Raw genomic sequence first — 15,067 nt, forward strand, 5'->3', positions numbered from 1 at the left:
AGGAGTACCTAGGATGTTTTGGGTGCCTAATACCTTCCCATTGCATAACCAACCCCCTTACCCAGATCTCTGACATTTTTACTAGTTTTTGATTCGATAAAACTTTTAGGTTTTTGTTCGCTTTCTAACCATTCCTTTGGATAAATAGAAGTGCGGTGGCGACTCGATTTGTATGATTTACCTTGGATTTAGTCAATATCTCTAATGGTAACGAATACCCCGCTACACGGTGCACTTAAGTGAATTGTAGAATATCGTAAGGTACTATGCACTTAAGTAGAATACGAAATATGGTAAGGTACGACGATTAAATGATTTTGGTATATCATAAGATATGGGCCACATACACTTAAATGGGCTTTTTAGCTTACAGCCCACACAAGTGATTCTATAAATAGAACCCTTGTGCAAAAGCATTTGTTAAGATGAAAAATTCGTTTCTCTCTCTCTCTCTCTCACTCAAAGCCTTCATTCGTAGCAGCTAGCACTGAGACTGAAGGAATCCGTTCGTGTGGACTGAGTAGAGGCGTTGGCACCATTCAACGTTCGTGATCACTCCTTCGATCCGCATCAAGGGTTTCAATCACCATAAGAGGTAACGATTCTATCCCTGATCATGCTCATTCGTAAGGATCACTAAAGGAGAAATTTTTAATTTCCGTTGCATTTTGGATCGGTATTCTCCTTCATTATCTACATCGCATCTCACCTCATAATTAGAATACTTGGCATCTACAAATTCACCTCCATGATTGATAAAAACATGAACAAAGTCATATTTTTCTTTTACCTAAAAGGAAAACTTATTCAGAACCAATAAATAATATCTTTTAGAAATAACACCAATACAAATTCGTAAAACCTACAGAATTTCATACACTAAAAATCATACAATCACATAGCTACAACAGAAATTCCTAAAACAAATAGAGAATCACACAACACTAATTAAAATTTCGAATAAGAACCAACAAAAACCCTAATACAAATAACATAATCTAAAACGAGTTTTATACATTAAATCAGTCAGATTGCACCCAATAAATTGAAAACCAAGTAAAACTTATTTTAGAAAGGGGTAAAATTTTAACCCTAAGTTTGAAAGAAGTAAAACTTTTGACTTACCAGTAAACTTGTTTTCTTCTTTTCGATTCAGCCTTCGTTTCTTCTTCTCTACCTTCGTTCTCAGCCTTCATTCATAGCTCTTCATTCGCATATTTCGTTCTTTAGAGAGAATGAAACATTTCCCTTATTAACATTCTAAAAAATAGGTAAACGAAACCCAACTATCCTTAAGTATTCCAACTAAGCAACTACTAATTCACATAAGAAAATACTAATCCATATAAGTGACACCTAGCATCCTCCATTAACTTTTACTAACGTCTTTGACGTCAAGGACAAATGAGACATTGTTTGAATAATTAAGGAATATAATAGTCGTTTTTAAAATTAAGAGAACAAAATGAACTCCGACCAAAAGATACGGAACAAAAAAGAATATTAAGACTAAAATAAAATAAATGTATAAATGTAAACCAAAGAGAATGTTAAAAAAATCAGAGAAAAATTAAAATTTTCAAAAAAATGAGGGATCAATATATACAACACGAAAAATAAGTACTAAACTAATTGTTTTGAATTTAAAAAAAAAAATAGGGACCACTTTAAAGGACTAATTTAAATTTTCTTAAAAAATTAATATAGTGATCGATATGAGTAACAGAAAAATACAAAGACCAACTCATTAAATTTGAAAAATAAATAGGGATTGATGTGTAAAAACTTTTAACATATAAGAAAATATTTACATAATTAAAAAAACTCTAGAGACCTATATTCATAATTTTGACAATATATTTCTGAATTCATTTATTTTAGAAGTTTTCTTAAAAAAATCATTCAACTAAAAAAATCACCTTATTTTAGAAGTTTATAGAGATGAATTTGAACAACTTTCTAAATAAGTTATCTAAAACAATTTCTTCAACCAAAAACACACCTTTGTTATTAATTGAAATATTTTCACACAAATCATAACAATGTTCATAAACTACCCTTTAAAATTTCAACAGAATCACAATGTTGCCAAAAACTCGTAAATCTAGAGGGCTCCACCACCACTAAAATAACGCGTAAACGCAGAATCAAAATCAAAGTAAACTCGGAAGTTTCGTATTGAATGTGAAAATTGCCTTAAATTCTTATTATCTTCCTAATCAGTATCATCACGCCACTCATTTCTTCACACATATTTTCCATGTTCCACTCTCAATCAAATCTCAGCAATGCTTTTTCATCTGAGAAATCTGCTTCATCTCTATCAATGCAATGATAGCCCAAATCCTTCTCCTCAACAACCACCTTCCTACTACCAAACCGATCATCGTATCCATAATATCCACACTCTTCATATCGCTTTGATTGGCATGGCTTGCTTGGTTACCACGGTTATGCTTCTTTTAACCTTAGCCATATTCCTAAGGAGACATAACCATGGAGTTAACGGTGGTAGAAGAAACATGCCTATATTGTTCGATGTCCATGGTTATAGAGATTCTACTAGTTCAGATGATGGTAACCATGGTGACGATGATGATGAGAGGATTATTGATCACCCCGTATGGTTCATCCGAACTATAGGCCTTCAACAATCTGTGATAGATTCTATTACGGTTTTGAAATATAGAAAAAACGAAGGAGTTATTGATGGGACAGAGTGTTCTGTTTGTCTTGGTGAGTTTCAAGAGGAAGAGAGTCTCAGGATTTTGCCTAAGTGTAGCCATGCTTTTCATATTCATTGCATCGATACTTGGCTTCGATCGCATCAGAATTGTCCATTGTGTAGGGCACCTGTGATCAATGATGCTGCTGCAGAGGTGAGTGTTACAGGCACTGAAAGTGATCAGGTTGGTTCAAATGTTTCTGGGGAGAGTCTGAACCAAGAGGGACAGATAGAAAATTTTGATAATGTAGGAGAATTTCAGGTTGTCAGAATTGATAATGATAATGATGGTGATTCTGTTGGTGTATCATCTAGTGAAAGATCATATAAAAATAACACTGCTTAGTTTGTTAAATGGAACAAATAAATTATGTGATGAGGTCATTTTCAATGAATGGTGCTGTGTTCTACTATGTTTTTTTGTTTTCAATTACAATCATTAGGCCATTTTTTAGTTTGAGACTTTCATATCATTGCTTTGTATTTATATATTCAGCAGAAAAATGGCAACACAATGCATATATAAAAGTTTGAGTAAACTGGTTATGTTTGCTCTGATTCCTCTGTTTCAAATGGAAGGGTCATTAAAAAGTAACAGTTAGAATAAGAAAACTGAAAACAAATAACGACTTAACAGAAACCATATATCGCAAGGTTCTATGGTGTAGTGGTTAGCACTCTGGACTTTGAATCCAGCGACCTGGGTTCGACTCCCGGTAGGACCTTTTTCTCACTCAAATAATATTTAATGTTTTTCATATAGAATTTGTTGTAATGTATTGGTTTTTGTGAAATTCATTTACAACAAGACAGTTTGGCCGAGTGGTCTAAGGCGCTAGAATCAGGCTCTAGTCCGAAAGGGCATGGGTTCAAATCCCATAGCTGTCAATATTTTTATTTTTTTCACCTTTCAAATATTCAATTTTCAATATATGTATGATGATAAACTGATAATTTTCAAAAACAAACATCACATGAAAAGCATAACTGTATTGAAAATTTGATATTCAAAGCCATCTCTTATAAACCAATATATAAAATCTCTTTACAACCTGACCAAGTGTAAAATATGCCAGAAAAATAACAAACAAAAATCCAAAATAGGAGAGGGGTAAAACTGTGAACTCCATAACCTTTCCAATAGGAGTAAATGGAATTGCAATTCCAATTGTAGATATAACAAGAGTAGAGAAAATCACAGGCCAAGATGCAATATCTTGTATAAAAGGGATTTTCTCAGTTCTTATCAAATGAACAATGAGAGTATGCATGAGAAGACCCTCAATGAACCAAGCTGTATGGAAAAATTTCTCATCTTCATAAGCTTTGTAATAGAACAAAAGAAACAAAAGTGTTGCAACATCACAAAAAGTGCAAACTGGTCCGTTCCATAATATGAACACTGGTAACCCTCGTTCTGACCATTTATGAGGAGTTTTCAAATATTCTTCGTCCATTTTGTCCCAAGGGATAACGATTTGTCCGACACTGTAGATGAAATTCTGCGTAACAAGCTGTCTAGAACTCAATGGCTCATATTTGAGGAACAATGTTGCTATAAGAAGTGAAATGATACTACCTAAGTTAGCAATAACTGACATCTTTACATATTTCATTGTGTTGCCAAAGGTGAGACGGCCGTGCTCAACGCCCGCGGCGAGCACCTTGAGATCTTTCTCTAGTAAGATTATATCTGCCATGTCTTTGGCAATGGGTACACCCGAGTCCACAGAAATGCTTACATGGGCAGCATCCAATGCTAGTGAATCATTCACACCGTCTCCCAAGAACCCAACAACATGGTTTCCTATTGTCTGCAAGGATTGAACAACTCGGAGTTTCTGCGTTGGCGTGAGACGAGCTAGCACTGTTGCTCTTTTAACGGTCTCGTGGAAAGTGTCTTGATCAAGTTCTTCTAGCTCAGGTCCTGTTATAACATGAGCGGTACTTATGCCAACTTCTCTGCATACTCTTGTGGTTAATGAAAGTGAGTCACCGGTTAAAACCTTCGCTTTCACTCCCTTCTCGGCTAAACACCAAAGTGCTTGCTTTGCCGAGTCCTTAGGTGGGTCAAAAAATGTTATAACACCAAGGAGTATCATGTCTCTTTCGAAATCACTGATGCCTCTCTTGCTTCCATTACTTGTTTCGCAAGTTTGCTGCATTTCCAGCTTCTTTATAGCAACTGCTATAACTCTTAACCCTTCATTGCTCAATTCTTCTGATAGATTTAAAATCCTTTGATAGTCATCTGAGGAGAATGTAGAAATTTCATCTTTATCAAAATTCTCAATAAAAGAACAAACTTTTATAACTTCCAACAATGCTCCTTTTGTCACCATGAACCTGCCAAAGAACTGTGAGTGCCTGTCGTCTGTTTCTAACATGACAGATACTCTTCTTCTTATGAAGTCAAAAGGAATCTCATTGATCTTCTTCCACTTAGACGGCTGAAACTTGAATCCATTTGAATATACATGTGCTAGAATTGCATCATCTAGAGGATACTTTTGCTCAGTCTTGAAGTAAGCGTTGAGGAAGGCATAGCGTAGAACTTTTTCTTGGGGTAAACCCCTACAGTCGAGATGATTAACCAAAATAGCATGATTCATTGTAAGCGTGCCTGTCTTGTCAATACAAAGGATATCCCTGCAAAAGAAAACAAACCTCTTGATCTTATATTGCTTGCCATTTTTTGGATTTTTGCTTTCATTCTTTGTTAATGATGCTGTTGCATCCTTTTATTTATTGTGTTGTGTGAAGATCCAAGTATTGATAGACTTTAGTGCATTTTATTATAAATTGAGCAAGTGTCATATGAATTTAGCGACCAAGCCATCAATCAGTTGATGTTAAATGTGAATTTACACTTACATTGATCCCATCTCGCGTATGGTTGTTAGACGTTTTACAATACATCTGTCTTTAGCCATTGCAAGTGCTCCTTTCGCAAGGCATGTGTTAATGATGAGGGGAAGCATCTGAGGATTGAGGGCAGATGCAACAGAGATGGCAAAGAGAATACTCTTGCTCAAATCATTAGATGCAGTGTAATCTGTCACAAACATAATTGTAACAACTACTACCATAACAGAAATAAGCATGTAAAATATCCATCTGAGACCCTTTTCAAAGTCATCCGGTGGCTTCTTCTTCCCAATTTTTGAAAACATGGTGCTCATGTAAGTATTGGATCCAGTTGAAATAACTAAACCTGTTCCAGTACCTGATACCACATTTGTTCCCTGCAATATTCATAACTGGTCGCTTTTCAGAAGAAGAAAAAATTGTGTTATTAAGCTGACAGCTCATCAATGCCAATCCATTATGCAAATAGCTAAAGATCACTCATCAATATTGCCAATCCATTATGCAAATAAATATGGCAATATACCAGTAAAAAAAATAAGTTTATTCCTAGCATGATGTTCCATCTATCTAATCCTCTAGTTAGGACTTTGTGAGATGCAACTTTGTGTATCTTTGGTTCCACTTTTGGAGGAGGTAAAATTGATTTCAAAGGTGTAGAATCGATTTTGCCTCCGGAATTGATTTCAACTTGAAGCTAGAATTTGGAGCTTTGTCGTGAATTTATTGTTTAACTCAATTTTACTTTTACATGAATGTATACAAACGTAAATCACTTTACATTCAATTTAGTTTTAGCCATAACCAATTCATTTAAAATCAACCGCTGTCACTCTGAGCTACACACACACTCTATATCTATAACTACCATTGATAAAAAATAGGGAGGAGTTGTTTTACTAACCCTAAAACAAATGTTCTTTAAATCCAGTAATGAAGTGATGCGATCTTCTCTAACATCAGCGGTTTTATCAGTTGTCATAGATTCCCCAGTTAGTGATGCCTGACTGTTAAGAAGGTAAAGAAATCACTAGGTGATAATTAGATAGCTGAAAAGGAAATGGTAGGAAACATATTTAAAGAAGTCTCCAATCTATAAAAGAAGTAAACTTCCTATTTAATCGAAGTACCTTACAACAAGGTGTTTTGACGATAACAGCCTGACATCTCCAGGAAAGAGGTCGCCAGGTTCGAAAATCACAATGTCACCTGGAACTACATCCTTGTGATCAACCTGAACTATTAATTCTTTCTGCTCAATTCTACCAGCACATCTTTGAACTCTTATAGGACAGCTTAAAAATTCTGAAAGCTTCATCGCTGCTTTTGAGCTTTTGTGTTCCTAATATCCGCAACAAAGATGTACAATTTTTAAGAACAAAACTATAAGGGAAGAGAACTATTCGTTCATTGAATTCAATCAACAAACTAATGTAAAAGTACCAGACAGAAGCGAAGGACGACACTGATTAAAAGCAATATGAACATGATGAATCCGTTTGGATAGTCACGGGCAATGAATGACATTGAAGATAAAACAATCAGAATCATATTGAAAGGATGAAAAAGAGCGTTCCATAGAAGATGCCACGAGTTTGGAAAAGAATACTCAAGTGGAACATTTGGTCCGTTTTCCCGCAGCCTCCTCTCAGCTTCCGTGAAACTTAAACCTGCAAAAATTTCAAGAATACCTTTAACACAAAAGGCGAAAAATAACACAGAAACAAAAACTAGAGGGAAATGTTAAACAAAGAAAGGTTATTCGAATGACCAAAGCTTATCCATTAACCCATTCCTAATGTTTTCATGTTCTTTTACTTGTATCAATGTTTTAAATAAAAGCATGTTACTGCAGTAAGGATCATCATAACATCAAGACTTTTGATATCTCCATGACCACAAATTAGACTACATTAGCTGCACATTTGACCACAATTCTCTGCAATATCAATGATGACAACAGCAGCCGCAATTTTAAATCTTAGCTGTACTCTAACATCATTCTTTTCCTTTCAATTTTTTTCATTGAGGAAATTTGTCAAACAGTTTACAGAAGCAACACATAAAAATCACAAAATCAAAGTCCAGATACTTGCCTCTTTCAGTTGACCTAACATATTCAAAGACCAAGTTTTTCTCAGACTGAGCCAAGGTGTATAACCAAGAGTATACTTTCTCTTCTTCCTCTGTTCGTGATCCTCCATCAACTTTTCCTGCAAATGAGCACAACCCAGATAAGTGAAACACCAAAAAAAAGAAACTTCAGAATAAAAAAAAGCAAACATAGAAGAATCAAGGCATACTTGTATAGATAAATCGTTGAAAAAATTTGAAGAGTGAAAAGGGAAAAGAATCTTTGTGTGAATTGGGTTTGTTTACAAGAGTTTGGTTAATGGTGTTATTGGAAGAGAAAAGAGTGGAAACTTTGGTTCTTCCCATGGGATGATTGAAAAAATAATGGAGGAGGAAGAGATTATGAATGTTATACCTAAATGAGAATGGAAATTTGAATGGAAGGTAAAGAAGAAGAAAATTAGAGTATGCATTTGTTGTGTTTGGTCGATGTTGAGTTAGTTACTTACTTGCCTTGCTTGACGACTCTAACTACCACAACACTGACTGGCAGTTAAGGTGAGTCATGAGTGCTTCTTACAAGATATCTACTTTTAATAACATCAATAACATAAAAAAAAAATAACATTACTACCATAATTACTTCATTCTCCTAATAACATCAAAAAAATAGATTACTATCATGATTAGTTCCTTATCCTAATTACCTAATTAAACATCATTTTTTTCATATCTCAAATTGTATTTTAATGATTGTGCACCCATCGAGTTAGAATACTTCAAATTGTATCTGTTGAGAGACAAAGATTCTCTATTTTAATGATTGTGCACCATCGTCTTTAAGCAGTTTTCGAGGTTACGGTCATTAATTTTTGACGAGTTTTATTTTTCCTTGCCAATCATTGTCGAGTATTGGGTTTGATGTAAGGCTTTGTTTATTCATTGGGTTCTAGATAGGACGACGCGTATTATCACCGGCTTATCATGGATGTTATGGTACTTAATCTTCAAATTAACCGGGAGATCGTGATATTGAGCGTTGTGTAGATAGGTATACCCAAAATGCATTTGTACACACTATTTCATGACCCTACCAGGAATTGTAGGTCTACCATCATAATGTCTCTTCCTCCTCCGACTATGACCATGATCTCTACAAAGCGCCATTGACGGGTTAGCAAGTCTTTGAAGGCATGTAGGTCAGAGCTTGTACAAGGCAATAACCTTTCTTTCTTCAGCCATACATTTTAAAAGAGTTTGGTGTACATGATATTACACGAGCTCCCCCATAAATTAGGATTCTCAAAACGTCTAAGTTGGCAATCATCGTCGTTATAACTAAGGGAAAAATATCATTTGGGATACCGCCCACTTTCTCACTATCTTTGAATCTAAGGATGCGTCTTTTCAGCTTCCCTTCATATGACACATCTTCTTTCTTATTTATTGTCATAAGCTCACTAATCCTTCTCTTGATTGTCCCTTTGGATATAGTGTTTGAGAGGGGGGGAACCTTTCATGATAAAGGTTATAAATTGATGATTTCCTCTTTTATCTTATTCATTTATGCCACTACTGTCTTTTTTTCTTTTTGCTTCAGTCACGACCTCAATTATCTTTTTTTTTATGACTTCTGTCGGCGAGGGGATCTCTTCTTTCTTGGAGATTTGTCTCGCCTCTTGTGGTCTCTTCTTCTTCCACAATTTTCCTTTTGATTGTCTTCCTAGTTATATCAGGTTAACCTTCCTTTCTTAATCATATCATCAATCGTTCCATTCATGTGTACACATGCATCTATATTATGCATATGGCTCTTGTAGAAGTGACTTAATCTTTCATATGATGGGGGTTTCTTTCTCCACCATCCTTGAAATCGGTGTTTGTGCATTATTGAAATATCTTTTCTCTTGACATATTAAGGATGTGTAGTATAAAAATATGGCTCGAGACCTTGGTCTCTATCATCCTGACACTGATTAGGGTCTTTTATGTCGTTAGACTATTTGTAGGGTTCCTTGATTCTCGTCCCATTTTCACCTCTTCTGATGAGAGTTTTTATTCATAGCTAATATATAGTTAGGCCCTGGTGAGAAGGTCATACACATTTCTAACACCTTCTAGTCCTAACTTCTCATGAAAAATATAATTCATTCTTAATCCTTTCTCGAATATCCAACATTTCAGCATGTCATTCGACCTTTCTACTTCGACAACTACCTTGGTAAATTAGTCAATGTATTCTCATAGGGTTTTCCTTTTCTTTTGTTGGATTTTACTGAGGACGGATAAAGTCTTGGGTTTCCATTTCTGGACCGTAAACTGAGTTGTAAAAGAGTCGTAGAGTTCCTTCTAGGAGTCGATACAACCATAAGGAAATGTTTTGAATCATGTCATGATTGCCCTTTTGAGGGCCATGACAAACAATTTTCATTTCACTGCGTTCCTGAAGTGGTGATAATTAAGCATAACGTTTACGTGTTCGATATGTTCATTTTCATATTTGGTCCCGACTTAACTATTAAGCTTCGAATGTATTTAGAGGAATTTAGAGATTAGAGTTTAAAGGATGTGTATAAAGAGCACGTTTCTTCTTCAATTAGGAAAATGTATTTCGATGTCTCATTTGTTCCTTAATCGGGGATGTCACATCGGAGATCTTCGAGTTTAACGTCCTTCGAAGGGAGTGTAGTTGCCGCCGCTGGCCTCAAAGTCATTTCGAGGAGAAAGGAATACCTATTATAGGTGAAAATCTAGTGATATGGAAACAAAACTTTGCAGAGAGACGGTGCCGATGAGGATCCATTAAGGCGTGGCTTTGCGATTACTATGTGGTGCCTCTTCGGGAGGCGAGCAATTTTGAGGTGGAGCGTATTACAGGTTCTCCTCTATTCTTACGAGTCTTTCAGCTAGGAAATGCACATTTTGTTGTTGCACCAGGTTGTAGACGGTGGTGAGCAGTTCATTTCCCCATTGCATGCTTAGATTGGCTTGGAGGTGTAGGAGGCTCTAGAGCATCTCTGGTCCAAGGACTTATTGTTGTGGTTGCAATTGTTTGGAAATTTAACCTTGAAGTAACTATTGAAAAGGTTGGAAAATGAAGGATCTAGAATGTGCTATGGTCGGTAAGAAGAGGAACCAAAGCCTGAGGATTTGAAACGGTGGGAGAATTCACGAGGACCGAAACAACTTCTTCTACTATAGGAGGAAAAACTTCTCTTGTAGGATCAGGAACATTAATTAACACTTCAGCGACGACAACGACATTATGTCGAGCGGTTATCTAATAGACTTATACACCACCATATTTGGTATAAAGTTGATAGGAGATTAGACCATAATAAATATCACTCGTTTTAATGCAACTATTAAGAGATGGTGGATTTCAGTGGAAATTTGCGGGAATGAGAAGCTGATTTTTACAGACGACGCCATTGTTCCGATCACAAAACGAAAGATCAATAATGTGAAAGGATTGAGTTCTTCTGGCTTGGTGGTACATGTTTGTATCTGATGTGGCAGAACACAATGGACTTGCAAGGTGAGTACTCTAATTCACAAGTCAGTGAGGTCATAAAGGTGTATCTTGCAAGAGTGAGAATGAGATCGTATCTATTAAGACGTGTGGCATGCTTATATTGTTGAGATATTACATATAATCCAAGTTGAGTTATGTGGCCCAAGCCCAAAGCTAATTAGAATTTAAGGTTTCTTACTTAGTTTTTTATTTTACTTAGTAGTCAAGTCACTTAAGTGTATATAAATAGACACTTTGTAATTCAATTTTATCATTCATTCAATTCAATAATACAATCTTTATTTCCTTATTCTCTCTTTATTTCCTCATGCACTAATAAATTGGCATCTAAAGCCCCTGTTAGATTCTTGATCGTGTTTTCAAGAATCATACGTCAGAGATCATGTTTTCGGGATTGTGGGTTGTTGTTGATCAATCGCTGCAAAGATGAATGGTAACGGAAATTTACCAAACTCCTTTCCAACTCTTGATTACAAGAATTGGTTCCGATGGAGAAAACAGATGCAATCTCTATTTGGCTTTCATGAAACCCTAGAAGAGCTTACTAATGGTGTTCCTGTGGTTGGTGAAGATGCAACTGACACACAGAGAACCGCTCAAAATGATGCCAAGAAGAAGGATTGCAAGGCGGCGTTTTACATCCAATCGGCGGATAATGCAGCTAATTTCGATAGAATCACTCATGTTGAATCGACGAAGGAGGCATGGGATATTCTTGTCAAGTACTATGAAGGAGGCGAGAAATTCAAGGTTATCAAGTTGCAAACTTTGCGACGACAATATGAATTGTTGTCGATGGGAGAATATGAAAAGACTGCATGCGATTATGGTGAAACCCTAACTGATGAGACGATAGTTGAGAAGGTAATATGTATGTTGATTTCTCACTTTGATCACATTATCGTAGCTATTCAGGAATCCAACAATCTTGAAAACCTAATACTTGAAGATTTTATTGGTTCATTGGAGGGGCATGAGATTAGGATTGTCGAAAGGAAAGGAGTTCAAGACTTGATACAAGCACTACAAGCTCAATCATGGAAAAAGAATGGTGGTTCCAACAAAAAATCGACAAGACTCAGGGTAAGAAGTCTTGGTCGAATACTCACAAGAATAAGGTCGATGATGGAGATTATGAATCCTCAAAATGAGGAGAAGGAAATTCCTATAAGGAAGGCAAAAAAGAGAAAAAAATGTGTGCAATACTATAACTGTGAAAAATGGGGTCACTTGGCCAAGCATTGTTGGTATAGGAAAGACAAAACATTGAAAAAAGGAAAGGACGAAGGAGAGAACCTTGCACGACATGATTCAGATGATTATGATGATATGGTGATTATGGCTGCAGTTGCAAATGACCATGTCGAATCCAAGATCTGGTTCCTCGACTCAGACTGCTCGAATCACATGATTGGTCGAAAAGTATGGTTAGTAGATTTTGACGAGTCGAAGAAGAGCAAGGTCAAACTTGTTGATAATAGCTTGTTGAAAGTTGAAGATACTGGCAACATAGTTATTCAAGTGAGTAATGTAGTGAAATTCTTGATTAAAGGTCTACTCTATGTCCATGGAATGAAGTGCAATCTGCTAAGTGTTGGACAACTGGTCGAAAAGGGGTTCTCAGTGGTTATGAAAGATGGATCTTTAGAAATTTTCGACATACTAAATAACTTGGTCTTGAAATCTCCTTTGTCGAAGAATAGAACATTTAAGACCATGATCAGTTTGACTGAGGTACAATGTCTGAAAACAGTTGTCGGCCACAAAAATAGTTGGTTGTGGCATCTGATGTTTGGCCATCTGAAATTTAGGTCGCTCAATCAAGTAGTCACTCAAGATATGGTAACTGGTATACCAAGTCTTGAGATGCCCGACAAACTTTACGAAGGTTGTCTAGTTGGAAATCAATCCATGAAGTCTTTTCTTTCCACTATGCCAATTAAATCCTCCTACATACTTAAAGGTGTACATTCAGACGTACGTGGTCCTTTTGAGGAGCATACCATTGGTGAAAAAATGTATTTTTTTCCATTTGTCGATGAGTTTAGTCTAAAGTTGTGGATCTATGTGATCAAGAGAAAGGACAAAGTATTCAAAATATTTAAGAGATTCAAGATGCCTGTCAAAAACCAGAGTGAAAAGAAGATCAAGGTGTTGCGAACAGATGGGGGTGGCGAATACACATCCAAGATATTTGAAGCATTACGTGCAGAACATGGTGCGGATCAAGAGGTAACTGCTCCTTATACTCTTCAATATATTGGAATTGCAGAAAGAAGAAACAAGACTATACTGGACATGTCGAGATGCATGTTGAAATAGAAGAATTTGCCAAAATCCTTATGGGGTGAAGCTGTTTCGATTGCTGTTTATATACTGAACAAGAGCCCTACCAAGAAGCTGAAGGACAAGGTTCCCGAATAAGCGTGGAGTGGCAAACAACCATCAGTGAGTCGACTGAAGGCGTTTGGCTATATATGTTACAAGCATGTTCCTAATGCAAGAAGAAGAAAGCTTGATGACAAGAGTGAACCTATGATTCTGGTAGGATATCATAAGACTGGAGCATACAGGTTGTTCAATCCAATTAATCAGAATATTATGATTAGTAGAGATATTGTGATTGATGAAAATTCTGCATGGGATTGAAATTCTAATAATACAATTGACAAGCCATTGATGAGCTATGATTTCGACGAATCAAGTAATGGTGTCGAAGTCAAAGATATGGTCGATATTCCAGTTGAAGTTGAAGTTGTCTCTAACATACCCGACACAATCAAAGTCGGAGAGGTTATGGCTAGCATAAGCCAGAGACCTCAAAGAACTAGAGCTCGTCTAGCAAGACTTTAAGACTATGAAATGGTTGGTGATGATGAAGTCACAACAGATGGATAACTAGTTTATTTTACTTTTCTTGCAGGTGTTGAACCAATCAATTATAGCAAGGCTTTAAAGAATATAAAGTGGAAGTCTTCTATGGTCGAAGAGTTACAAGCAATCGAAAGAAACAATGCATGGGAGTTGGTCGAATTGCCAACACATAAAAGCTATCGAAGTGAAATGGGTGTTCAAGTTGAAGCACAATGTTGATGGGACGACAACAAGACATAAGGCGATATTGGTAGCTCGAGGATTTCTTCAGCGAGAAGGACTCGACTACTCTGAAGTCTTTGCACCTGTCACAATATTGGAAACTATTCGACTAGTGGTAGCCTTGGCATGTAAGCAAGGATGATCGACATTTCACTTAGATGAGAAATCGTCATTTTTGAATGGACCTTTAGATGAAGAGATGTATGTCACACAACCTCTTGGGTTTGTGATTCAGGAGGAAGCAAGTAAAGTATACAAGTTGCACAAAGTGCTCTATGGTCTCAAGCAGACACCTAGGGCATGGAACAAAAAGATTGACTCATACTTGGTTGAATTGGGACTCGTCAAATGCAAATTTGAGTATGATGTGTATGTTCAGGTTGTGGCACAAAATATAACAACCATCTGCTTATATGATGATGACTTGCTAGTAACTGGAAATAGCTTGAAGAATTTGTCAAAGTTCAAAGAGCTAATGAAAAAGGAATTTAATGTCAGATCTGGGAAAGTTGTCATACTTCCTAGGCATGAAATTTCAAATATCGAAGCAAGGTATAGTGCTACATCAAAGAAAGTATGTCAAGGAGATACTTAAGAGATTCATGATGGATGATTCGACTCCTGCATCTTCGTCTATCAAACCAAATTTGAAGTTGGAGAAGCATGGAGAGGAAGACAAATTCGATGCAACTTTGTTCAAACAAATTGTTGGATCTCTGAGATATGTGTGCAATAGTCGACCTGATATATGTTTCTCAGTCAGATTATTG

General features: G+C 36.3%; 2 protein-coding genes and 2 non-coding genes across 6 annotated transcripts; 3 read left to right on the top strand and 1 right to left on the bottom strand.

Moving 5' to 3' along the window:
- The first annotated feature begins 2,023 nt into the window (after positions 1–2,023).
- On the top strand, positions 2,024–3,138 carry LOC127106001 (RING-H2 finger protein ATL54). Its single transcript, XM_051043277.1, has one exon. It carries the CDS (start codon positions 2,289–2,291, stop codon positions 3,069–3,071), a length of 783 nt encoding a protein of 260 aa, XP_050899234.1. The 5' UTR covers positions 2,024–2,288; the 3' UTR covers positions 3,072–3,138.
- Positions 3,139–3,378: 240 nt separating this feature from the next.
- TRNAQ-UUG (transfer RNA glutamine (anticodon UUG)) lies at positions 3,379–3,450 on the top strand. The gene has a single exon. It is a non-coding gene; the product is annotated as a tRNA-Gln (tRNA).
- Positions 3,451–3,533: 83 nt separating this feature from the next.
- TRNAL-CAG (transfer RNA leucine (anticodon CAG)) lies at positions 3,534–3,613 on the top strand. The gene has a single exon. It is a non-coding gene; the product is annotated as a tRNA-Leu (tRNA).
- Positions 3,614–3,715: 102 nt separating this feature from the next.
- Positions 3,716–8,248, bottom strand: LOC127106476 (uncharacterized). Of its 3 annotated transcripts, none has more exons than XM_051043766.1 (7): positions 8,176–8,248; positions 7,690–7,806; positions 7,037–7,263; positions 6,724–6,935; positions 6,498–6,600; positions 5,600–5,970; positions 3,716–5,374 (listed from the first exon to the last, which is right to left on the bottom strand). In XM_051043766.1, exons 3-7 carry the CDS (start codon positions 7,142–7,144, stop codon positions 3,733–3,735), a joined length of 2,436 nt encoding a protein of 811 aa, XP_050899723.1. In that variant the 5' UTR covers positions 7,145–7,263; positions 7,690–7,806; positions 8,176–8,248; the 3' UTR covers positions 3,716–3,732. The 3 variants fall into 3 exon arrangements, with proteins under 3 accessions (XP_050899723.1, XP_050899722.1, XP_050899721.1); XM_051043765.1 differs by having other exon boundaries at positions 8,082–8,213; XM_051043764.1 differs by lacking the exon at positions 8,176–8,248 and adding an exon at positions 7,897–8,169.
- Positions 8,249–15,067: the final 6,819 nt, after the last annotated feature.

Source organism: Lathyrus oleraceus, chromosome 7, assembly GCF_024323335.1.
Source record: "Lathyrus oleraceus cultivar Zhongwan6 chromosome 7, CAAS_Psat_ZW6_1.0, whole genome shotgun sequence".
NCBI classification, from domain to species: Eukaryota; Viridiplantae; Streptophyta; class Magnoliopsida; order Fabales; family Fabaceae; genus Lathyrus; species Lathyrus oleraceus.

Bases quoted from the DNA above. Each gene is read 5' to 3' on its own strand.
- LOC127106001 (XM_051043277.1), top strand. From the start codon at position 2,289: ATGCTTTTTCATCTGAGAAATCTGCTTCATCTCTATCAATGCAATGAT.
- LOC127106476 (XM_051043764.1), bottom strand. From the start codon at position 8,032: ATGGGAAGAACCAAAGTTTCCACTCTTTTCTCTTCCAATAACACCATT. The intron at 7,807-7,896 runs GTATGCCTTGAT...GCTCATTTGCAG, and splicing joins TCAACGATTTATCTATACAA to GAAAAGTTGATGGAGGATCA. The intron at 5,971-6,497 runs GTTAGTAAAACA...TGAATATTGCAG, and splicing joins TAAAGAACATTTGTTTTAGG to GGAACAAATGTGGTATCAGG.